Consider the following 12118-nt stretch of genomic DNA (forward strand, 5'->3'; position numbering starts at 1 on the left):
GCCTGAACTCATCACGAATGTCCGTTGAATGATGAAAAAACGAATTAATCCACCCAAAAGTGATATCGTGCTTTTCAGCAGTATAAACGAACAGACCCTCAACTATTTTGCTTTTGGTTCCAGTCAGCTTTTAAACAGTCTACATTTGGCGATTTTATGTCCATTTATAGAAGCAGGGTATTTTTTAGGAATAGATTAAACAGACTTTTCACAGTTCATTTCACTCCCACTGGCAACTGTCCGTTTTATCTCACCAGTACAATTATTTCAATAATTTAAATTCTCCACTCAAAAATGATTTTTTCCGTACATATCTAATATCGCTTCTCTGTTAACTCACAAACCGAAATTAACCCTTTGCGGTCGTATCAAATTTGGGCATGGGTGTCGTACTGGTCGGAATAAATTTTCCTTCAAAAAGCAGTGATACATGCCAGATTATGTAAATATTATATAAACATTTTTTTTATTTTTTTGTGAACTATATATTAACAATATATAAATTTAACAATGTATTTTAATGTGATGTCTTTATATAAACATTATATTTCATAACTCGTCTTCATGTGAAATCTTTGGAAACAGTCTCCAAGAGTAAATTATATGAAGTATTCTCAATACATAATTCTATATGCATTATCTGTTGCATATGATACATTTTCACCATCGATGCAATTAATGTGTAATTAATGCCAGAAATGTGTATCCGAAGAGATCAGCACTTTTCACTTTTAAAAAACAAAGATTTTTTTAACTTGAAATTATTCAGATGACATAAGACACTTATGCAAACAATTATTCTGCTCTCAAAGACAACTTCAACATAATTTGAACCAGTTACTCAAATAATTATTCCGAAATGATCAGAACTTCTCACTTTAGATGACCAAAGATTTTGTCGCTTGAGGCACTTATGCGATTATTCAAATAACATGAGACATTTACGCAAGCAGTAGTTCTGATCCAATCTTTCCCATCACACCAAAGTGTTAAAATGGCTAAATTCTGCAATTATGGTTTTTGTCCAACATTCGTATGCATTCTACGAACTGTGCGTATTCTTGTGTAGGTGAATACTTTGTTTGATACTGAATACCTTCATCTATTACTCATAGGAGCACCGTTTTGATTCGTGAACAGGTTCACTAGACATCAGGCTTCGTTTATGAATAGCATAAACTGATACTTGGTTGAGTAAAATATAAGATTAGCATGGTTTCTTGCTGTGGTGGCTGAGGGCAAACAAACGACCAGAACGGTAAAAAAAGGTATGGTGGCTGAGAGCATACAAACGACCACAAAGAGTTAACTCACAAACCGAAATTAAACCGAATTCGCTGAATCCAATTTTGATATTAAACCACAAGCGGAATCATGTCTGATTTTCGGTTTTTGACAATGTCTATAAATCCATTTATCTATTACAATCAATATTGTTCAATCTTTAAAGAGTGTATAAAATGTGGAAACCATCATATGCATTTTTTCTTATACATCAGTCATTTTTGATGGTTTTGGTAGAAATAGGTATTTAAATATTTAAATAACTGGTGAATCTAGTGTTAAAAATATTAGCGAACCCCCTGAATTCAAAATTATTCGGTATAAAAGACAAATTAAGCCAGTAATCATAATTAATTTGGATGGAGGACCAGACGAGAACCCTCGTTTTATAAAGGTCATAAACATTCATCATTTTAATCAATTAAATCTTGATGCAACATACGTTGTAACATGCTCCAAAACGTAGTGCTTCAACCAAGTTGAACGTTGGATGGCTCCTCTTTCCGAGAGTTAGCAGGTTTAATACTTTCTCTTGATAATTACGGATCTCATTTGGATAAAACAACTCAAAACAAGGGACCCGAAACTGGAAGTGAAAAATTTTTAACATGCAACGAAATCGTTCGATGATCTGTGGAGCGACACAGCGATCGATGGATATCCCGTTAAAGCATAATATATAAGGCCCGCAAACTACCAAATTGAATGAACAGAATTTGTAGGATATTCAGCCGATTTCACAGTGGGGCGACTTCATAAAAAGGCTGGCCAAGAAAAAAAAGTGTCATTAAATGCGAAAAAAAAACATAGTTTTTACATAATTTCGGAATGTTGAACACGAATCTGGCATCCATTTTTTTGGACCGTCTGATGTATTTTTTTTTGAATTTTATGGCACCATCCCCCTGGAAGTATTTTTTACATATTATTTTATATAATTTCATGATCTTTAATCACAAGCAACTCCACTGGGTGCCCTCCCTCCCCTCTCTGAAAAAGTAATTTATAGATGACCCCTCAAATCAAACAAATTCTGCTATAAATATAAAAGATTTTCTTCATTTCAAATTAAAACAATCATCATCTTCTTCTTCTTCTTCTTCTCCTTCATTACTATCATCAGATTCATTATTATCTTTTCCTGTTTTCCAATGTTTTCTTCAATAGAAACATTGTTTCATCCGGAAGTTTTTTTACAATTACTTTTCTACTTTCAAAATACAGTAGAACCCCGATTATCCGCGAAATAGACGGGCTAGCTCCCCGCGGATTACGAAAATTGCGGATAACGCAATAAAAGGCTAAAAATACGGTGCAAACACAAAAAAAAGATATTTATGCATGAAAACTATGTTTCATCAATACAAAAATCATTAAACTATCCATCTGTGAGGTCGTTTACACCAGTAATCAGATAATGTGAAAAACATGACCAAAACAAAAGAACAAGACCTTCCGCTCACTGGCAAATTCCGGGAAGTTCTGTTACAAAAGTTACAAGTTACAAATGAACACGCTTTCGCGGATAATCCGCACCGATAATCAAGGTTCTATTGTAATTGTTTGCTATTGCATATGAGGAGATAAGAAGATGATTGACTATATTGTGATTAGTATTAGTATCGACTATTTTTACGAGTGAAATGTTCTTGGGCATATTTAATGAATAATTCTATAACCATGAAGTAAAATTGTGTGCATAGCAATAGTCATATAGTATCAAGAGTTCAGATCAACATTACATTTTGCTATGTCGATACAGTAATTGCTAATTTCTTTCTGGGTCTATCTGCTCGAAGCATGAAATTTCTATAAGAATATTTCGGTGTTGTTTAATCAATTCTCAATCCATGCCAGTTGTTTCGGGCTCTATGGGCGGTATTGTCTTTATTGATGTTGCCAGAATCTCCATTCGTTGGTTTGTCAATGATGACCCCATTCTAGTTTTGAAACTTTCATAAATGTGAAAATTCTATTAGTTGGTACCGTTCTGAATCATATTTCGGACGCTTAAGGCATATGCTGCAGAAAACAGATCTAAACTTTATGCACAGGTATTATTTGGTTGATATTTTTAATAAATTAGTTGAATATGCTTTTAAGCTTTCTACTTTGGTACCTATTTGATTGAAAACATAAAAAAATCATCGAATAAAATGCTTTTCAAATGAAGCGAATGAGAATCAAACTTCGGACACTAAATCAAATTTCGGACAGATTGAATTCAAATTTCGGACACTTTTTTGTAATTTTTTGAACGAAAATTACATTACACTTGATTATATTTTATAGTTTACTTACCAAGCAATCACAGTAAACTGTTAACGATGATGAGAACTGATGAAACACGGGAGTAATTTAAATATTTATGAATGGGTAAATTCTACGTGCTCCCGCTAAGGAAACGTCAAACACAAACGATAATGTGTAGTGTTGTAATATTTTTGCCGATTATGTTATAATTCAAATGTAGTTCTCATGTGAAATGGTAGTGAAACCAAGGGATTACTCTAAAGAAGCAATTGTGATATTATTTGATAGTTAATATCATTAGTGCATGAAGCATTTCAAGATATTAGGAGAAAGTGTCCGAAATATGATTCAGAACAGTATTACTGGGCTAAACTTACGATTTGGTCTTTGGTAATTTTTTTTTTGCGGAATGGCATACGTTTCGAACCCAGATTTTTGCCAGCGTCATCGGCTGGGATATGAAATACCAATCATGCATTCAAAGCAATGTATCCAACCATGTTAAACTCCGATAGCAGCGTTACGAAGTAGTTGAATTTATTAAGGTATTGACGTATTTTACATCAATCATTGTGAGGAATAATGAGAATGAAACAATGCCTTCACTACCTTTCATCATTATCTCCAAGGGCTTCGTTAACACTAGGTCGAATTTTATAAGGAAAATTACAAAAATCGTCTGCATTTTTATGTCATCTCTTTTAAAGACTTTTATGCATTGATCGAGGTGAACATATATTGATGTCTATTTTTTTTAACCCTGTAAGACCCAAAATTTTTATTTGTCTAAAAACCCACTCCACTTTTATCTCGAATTTCCGAATTTTAACATAAAGTACTCCTAGCAGGAAGCTGCCAGCATAAAACCAATGTGTATTTGTGATAGATGAAAATATTCTAAAGGCGTTCTAGTGGAGGTGAACATTGAAGATAATGTATTAATAATTTGAAAACAAAATCGGTGAAGCCCGTGGAGTACCTATCTCTACGGATATGCTATGAATATACCGACATTATTTCAATCCGGTAACTTCGTTATCCGATAACGTTATCTCAAATGAAACAAGCGATAAACAACTGTTGCCGAGAAGAACAATAGAACTCTGAATATCAATTGATGTCAGAGTGCGAAGAGATTTTCAAAATTTCAGTTGCTTAGTTCGAGTATTGAAAAATGAAATGCTAGAATATTTTTTGAATCACCAATTATTATGTTATTATGAATCTCAATTATACATATTTTCATTTTTTCCTTATAGTATACTAGGTGTTGTTGTATGTATTCGTACATGCGTCAAATTGAGGTTTTTATAAACAAATCACATTTTTATAATTTTTTTTGTCGGTCTAATATTATCAAATTTTACAACATCTAATGAAAAATATTTGTTTTGTATTGTTTTTCGAACAACTTTTCCGTTGATGCCAAAAAAATCCAAGCTATCATTGAAGTGTTCCTAAGTAACGTATTTTCTTTCAAAAATTATCAAGAAACGTCAGTGTGCATGCAAGTCTTTGAAAAGACATGAAAAAAAAACAGATTTCATGGTATTGCTCCCAAATTTGGAATTTAAGCATTTGAATATTATAGCAAGAAAGAAAAAATATTACGAAACAGCTGAGTTTTTATTTTTGCCTGATGGCCAGCGATTCCCCACTGTGCAATGTCGAGAAATAATAGAGCAAATGGAACCATAATTGGAATGTGAGAATTTTACAGTACAATAAATGTCACAAATATCACATAATTCAACCAACCATATTTGAATCAAACATGACAATTGAAAATTTTCGAAAAATACCTAAGGAAAATTTGAAAATTCGGAATATTGAAGCTAGTCAGCTAGTACTAAAATAAAAATGCGCCAAGCTTAAAGAGATAATTTTTAATAAAAATCATCAAGCAGTCAAATATTTTTTCATTTCGATACACTAAATGAAATGGATTGTAGTAAATAATTGAATATGTCGAATACAGTTTCGATTATCAAAAATGAAAATGAAATATTATTTGGTCTTTCTGATTATTGGATTAGATGACTTTTTTATTCCACCTCTATATTTTGTTGCGAATCGACATCTTTATCGTGAAAAACAGTGTTTTCGAGAAATCGTGCGAAACGAGAATTTGTTGTATACTAGAAGTATCCATGAGATGAAAGCAATTACTTTTTCTCGTATTCTTCTTTAAATCAATATGAAAACAGTATCATATCGAAGGAAAAACCTGAACGTCAAAGGCCATATACAAGATATAATTCTTTTTTTATGGCCAATCCCAAATTTGTGAAAATTGATTTATTTTAATTGTACGATTGGCATCTCCAAGCGTAGCGCTGCAGAAAACGACCATTTCCTCGCGTGCCATTTATTATACCCCATGCCTCATTTTTGCGCCGTGTGTTTATTCACCCACTCATAAGAATGTAACTTTTTCGCAGCTAAGCATTATTCTATTGCCCTAAGCATTCATCTTTGCTGCGATGTCAAGCCAATGGGTGGTTCGTTCGTTGTACCACCACAAAGCATTCACGGAGAAAAACCACACAAGCCGTGGCCGTACAAAGCATTCGTTTCTCGGTGTCCACAAACCACCACGTCAGGTCCTCGTTGACGCTGAAGAATTGCCCGGCAGAGGCCGAGAATGGGAATATAAAAACATGTCACATATTTCATTTCTACGATATAATAAAATATGTTGAATTTCATTCCAACGTTTTTAACCATTTCTTGTTTCAGATTAAAACGAAATTGGCGCACAGCTGCTGCGGTGTTACACACGAGGAAGAATTCCATGATTCATGCCAGTACAATTTCATTTCAACGCTCGGAACAGTAACACAAAGCACCATGGAAGTGGTCCTGTAGATTTAGAAGTGAAATCGCAACACAACTGGTCAGGCGCGAAAAAGCTCCCCGGATCCCGAATGCGTTATTTGCGCTTGTTTAATGTTTAATTTTATTTCGGTGTTGAATTTACCGCTACTTATCGGAAAAGGTGAAAACAGGCAGATTTCGACGGGAAACTTTAGCAACCCTTTCCGGCTGCGCGTCACGCATTCGGTGTGCTTGATTATTTTTTTGTTTTTGTAATTACGCGCCGTGTTGTGGAAATGTGTAATCAAAAAATAAAATCCTTCCGAATGTGTGCAGATTACTGTGGTGCGATGTTGCTGTTGCTGGTTGTGTCGATGTTTGTAGCCGGAGCGTACGGAGGGTCCTGTAGGGAGGCATCGCTTTGTTGTAACGGACGAGATTCGTCCTGTGTGGTGCAAAAAGCTCCTCTGAACGCGATTATCGAGGATTTGAATGATAAACCATGTTACTGCGATCACGCGTGTCTGCGGCTGGGTGATTGCTGCGAGGATTTCAAGGCACATTGCGGTGGTAAGTACACAGCTTATTATGTTTATTATCCTGCTATTTGTGAGATTACTCGCTGGAGACATTTGGACATTAATAATTAGTGCACAGATTATGTTATAACACGTTTACTTATTAAGCAAATGCAAGCTATATTCAGTGGTGACATAATCTTCTCTTAGAGATTATACATTATTGCTCCAGCTTATACTCTGTCTCAAATTAACTATCAATGCAATGTTGAAGTTTTTTTCGATTATTATTTTATAGACTAAAGACTTTGTAGACTAATCATGCAATTGGCAGATTGATTAGTCTGAAATTTGTTCTAAAGTGATTTACAGAAACTACGTTGAACATGTGTATTCCGTAGCCGAGTGGTTATTTTTCCTTGTTGGGTGTGAATCATCTGTTTTATAATTTTGTTTGAGGATCTCGATATTCTCTCTGAACTGTTAAGCCTCCATCCCATTCAAAAAAAAAAATTGTCTATGATCAGACAAAGACCCCTCCCCGAAACGCGCCAGTTATGAATTTTATTTCAAATAACCGGGCTGCACAGTGTTAGGTCCAAGACCTCTTGTCTGATAGCTGTAGCGTGCAAATTCACGACTACAGTTCCGCCACTGTTTCAAGGAATTTTTACAAGGCAAGGGCTTAAGCGCCACCTAAAAGAGGACCTCTCGCGCGATATCTGTCCGGCAAACAACCTCTCGAAGCTGGTCTCTGAAAATTGTTCAAGAAGCGCTCGAACAGTGACTCTTCCCAAAATTCGGCAGTGGTTTGCTACGGCAGTGATTTTGCTTCGGTTTTTACGGCAGAGATTTTGAATCGGTTTTTCGTCACTACTAGGTAGTTCCGATCCTCGGAGGCATTTGTTTGATCCAGAGAAATGCTCACTCAGTGCTTGCTGCCGAGCTTTCTTTGTAGTGATTCCAGGTTCTTCAGCTTCCTCTTCTGGTCAGATTTTTCTTCCACGTGTGGACCTTGGCTGGACCTCAGCTGAATCTACCACTTTAGATCCAGTTTTTGTAATGATCTCATCCTCTGGCTACTCACAACGAGCCGAAGTGTGGAGAATGGAAGAGGAGCAGGACTGAACATCCACAGGCTCGTCGCTCAGTACTACATTCTCTTCTACACTCAGAGAGTCGATCTAGATGAAGTTTTTTTTCCGACAGAGAGAGGCTGCCGGCACCCGAGAAAATTTTATCAGTTAGATTATTCATAGAAGTCCCACGAGTTGCGCGGTGAAGAAGGTCCACTGCATCAGTGACCCACTTAATGCAGTAGAGGCGGACGATACTGTGGAGAGTGCCGTGATGCTCCACAGGCTCCGTTAACGGCAGGGTACTTGATTAAATCCATTCATCCCTCGGCACGGGTCGGGTTACGTTTTAGCTTAAAGCCTGTCCACGTTAAATTTCGGACACCAAGATGATGAAATTCACGAAATACAACAAAACAGATAGTTTATTTCAGTAAAATAGACTTATATCTAAAACAAGGAAAGCTTACTTCGACGTTAATTACGTTGTCTGTAAAATTCACGAACTTTCTTGGGAACATCTGCCTTAGGTTCCGTACAGTATCCTCAGATATGTTGGCGGCGGCGCTTTTCCATCTCCTCTTGAAATCATTAATGCCATTCACTTTCTTCTTAGTTTCGAATAGTTTTCGCTTAATCAGAGCCCAGTACTTTTCCACTTGGCGAAGTTCTGGACAGTTCGGTGGATTTGCTGGTTTTGGCATATATTTGACCTCATGTGCATTATACCATTCAAGGATGGAATTAAAATAGTGACAAGAGGCCAAATCTGGCCAAAACAACGCTGAAGAGTCGTGGCTTTTTATGAATGGTAGCAACCGCTTCTGGAGACATTCCTTTTCGTAGACAGCTTTGTTGATAGTGCCGGTAGAGACGAAAAATTTGGATTTTCGGCAACAACTGCATATGGCCTGCCAAACCAAGTACTTTTTGGGGAATTTAGACTGCTTCTTGGTCCGGAAACACTCAGCTACGGCATTCCTTCGCATTGCAGTATAAAAAGCGAAGCTGTTTGAAGTCTTCGGGAACATAAGTTTCATCGTCCATTATGGTGCATGAATATTTTTGCAAAAACTGGGTGTAGAGCACCTTAACACGGCCTTTGCAGTGAAATTTCACGATTGGGCACCTTTTTCACTTTGTACGCCTTCAGTCCATGCCTCTGCTTCACTTTTTGTACATATGATATCGATTTTCCAACCTTTTCCAACCATTACTAACTGAAAGGTTTGGATGTTTCTCAATAATGGCAACCACCTTTCGGTCCATCTGTCGGGAGCATACTTTTCGATTTCTTCCGCTTCCAACCTTCCGATCCATAGTTAAGCGCTGGTCAAACGATTTGCACACAATAAACACGGTACTCTCCGGCAGTTTTAGCTTTTTGACGAGATCGCGTACCGACAGTGTTGGATTTTGCTGTCGTTCGCGCAAAATGCGTTTGCGTACTTCCACTTGATTCGATGCCATTTTACAAAACTGAAGAAGAATGTAAACATGTTGGACATCGAAATAAACAGGAGGGTTTCAGCTGTCATGTAAGTGAAATATTTCATTGATTAGTGAAATATTTGATAAACTACACTGAGAGAAAAGTGTCCGAAATTGACCGTGGACAGGCTTTAGGAGTTTGTCCATTTCTTTTTTTCCATAATAACCATGGATAACAGCTATTACAACTATCCTCCATTCAGGGGCTTAGAACCCACTGCTTCGGTTATCAATAGTTTCTGGTTTTTTTTCGGACATGCTACTATTCTGCCGTGATCTCGCAAAGTGACGCAACCGCCAAAATTGACATTTTACTTTTTATGTTATAGATCGATGAAGAATACCAAATCCTTTCAAATGACTACGAAGTTTTACAAAAATGTGAAAAAATGACTCTTTAAAAGCTTCAAAACGAAGTGGCGTAAGCGCCATTTCCCTTATAATGTGCCGTAATTTGAATGTGATGCGATGTGATTTTTGATCTGTTCTGATGGCAATAGAATTAACGAGCAGGGACAGCAAATTTCACAACATCTTCCGTACTGGACGTTTAGCACAATGAGAGTCACATGCCATCTGTCTTGTAAAAAACCATTTTTCCTAAAAACTCGTCATGCCAAATATTTTAATCAAAAACAATCAATCCTCATGCAATGCTACATTTATAACAGAGATTTTGTTTTAGAACTACAAATCATGTACTTTAAAGCTTTGTTTAAAAGTCTCGTCAAATATTGAAATTCATGAAATCAAACTCATCCTTAACCCTCCTGTACTCGCGTGCAAAATCATAACACGTATACTCGCGCACGGTGTCACAGACCGAAAATTGAACTTCTCTATAATGTTGCCATTGTGTATTTTTCAGGCTTTATTGGCATTTATTTGAAGAAGAGGGTATGATTGAATGAAAAATCTGTAAAAAATATGGTTTCTTCTTCTTTATTATGTCATCTAATTCAACCTCCTCAAAACAGAGTAATTTTTGATACTCCAACACAAATAACGAAATTCGTTTTTTTCTCTGTTATTAATTAAAAGTAAGCAACTGAATATAATTTATGGAAGTATAAAAAGCTATAAAATAACATGAAAACGTATTAATCAATTGTGGTTTCATTGGAGTAAGAATCAGAACATAGCATAACTGCATACTCGGAACAAACATATTTTTTACATTTCATGCAGTTGTTGCTTGTTTCGTCGAAGAGAAGAATGTATACCGACCATCTAGATAATTACCAGATGATAAAGGTTCTGGAATCTAAAGTTTGCATATTCGTAATATTCTTTGTCTCTGTATTCTTGGGAAACTAAGATATAATGCCTTTTTTTAGATGGGGCATAAAAAGATGATATAAAAGGATTTCTAGGAACTTCTTTTCCTTTTTCTTGTTTTCTTGTCGATATTGTCCATAATAAAAAAAAAACATCGCCGAGACTGTAACTGTTAAATTTACCATAAGCAACCGATTGGTTTATAGTTTACTGTTTACAATTCTTCCACAAGTGAAATTCTTTCACAAGTGTGTATATGTATGACCATTATATTTAGTGAATAACCATACGAAAGTCAAACATTTATATTTTGCTTTTGAACGTGTGAGTCTAACGACGAATAGTTAATATTAGGCTGTCAAAAAAGTCCTGCGGTATTTCCGCGAGGTGTCGTTGTAAGCGCGTAGTTCTAGTTGTATTCATTGTATCGAGTCATACTATAGCTTGTTGGAAAGGTATTTTTGCGCGCTATAATATAGTCCTTGACAGTGTTTTGTTTGGTTAAGTCGTTCGTGAGTTATAGTGTCGCAAATATGGAGCAAAATAAAGAGAAAATCCGACATATTTTACAGTACTACTATGACAAAGGCAAAAATGCATCTCAAGCTGCCAATAAAATTTGTGCAGTTTATGGACCCGATACAGTTTCCATTTCCACCGCACAACGATGGTTTCAACGTTTTTGTTCTGGTGTAGAGGTCGTCGAAGATGCGCCACCCTCCGGAAGGCCTGTCGTCGAAAATTGCGACAAAATCGCTGAATTAGCCGAGAAAGACCGGCATAGTAGCAGCCGTAGCATCTGCCAAGAACTGGGGATAAGTCATCAAACCGTTATTAACCATTTGAAGAAGCTTGTATTCACAAAGAAGCTCGATGTATGGGTGCCACACACGTTGACGCAAAAAAACATCTTTGACCGTATCGACGCATGTGAATCGCTGCTGAATCGCAACAAAATCGACCCGTTTCTGAAGCGGATGGTGACTGGCGATGAAAAGTGGGTCACTTACGACAACGTGAAGCGCAAACGGTCGTGGTCGAAGCCCGCTGAAACGGCTCAGAAGGTGGCCAAGCCCTCATTAACGGCCAGGAAGGTTCTGCTGTGTGTTTGGTGGGATTGTCAAGGAATAATCTATTATGAGCTGCTTCCCTATGGCCAAACGCTCAATTCGGACCTGTACTGCCAACAACTGGACCGCTTGAAGGTAGCACTCATGAAGAAGAGGCCATCTTTGATAAACAGAGGCCGCATTGTCTTCCATCAGAACAACGCCAGGCCACACACTTCTTTGGTGACGCGCTAGAAGCTCCGGGAGCTCGGATGGGAGGTTCTTTTGCATCCGCCGTCTAGTCCGGACCTTGCATCAAGTGACTACCACCTGTTTTTGTCCATGGCGAACG

General features: G+C 36.9%; 1 protein-coding gene across 1 annotated transcript in view; it reads left to right on the forward strand.

The window, feature by feature from the left end:
* The window catches only part of LOC129770041 (somatomedin-B and thrombospondin type-1 domain-containing protein), a 120503-nt gene that overhangs the window by 63478 nt on the left and 44907 nt on the right, over window positions 1-12118 (forward strand). Inside the window, exon 4 of the mRNA XM_055772628.1 lies at window positions 6277-6924. Within this exon, the coding sequence (XP_055628603.1) occupies window positions 6651-6924 (274 nt within the window). The 5' untranslated portion in view covers window positions 6277-6650. The remainder of the gene's footprint in view (window positions 1-6276; window positions 6925-12118) is intronic.

Source organism: Toxorhynchites rutilus, chromosome 2 (genome assembly GCF_029784135.1).
Source record: "Toxorhynchites rutilus septentrionalis strain SRP chromosome 2, ASM2978413v1, whole genome shotgun sequence".
Lineage (NCBI taxonomy): Eukaryota > Metazoa > Arthropoda > Insecta > Diptera > Culicidae > Toxorhynchites > Toxorhynchites rutilus.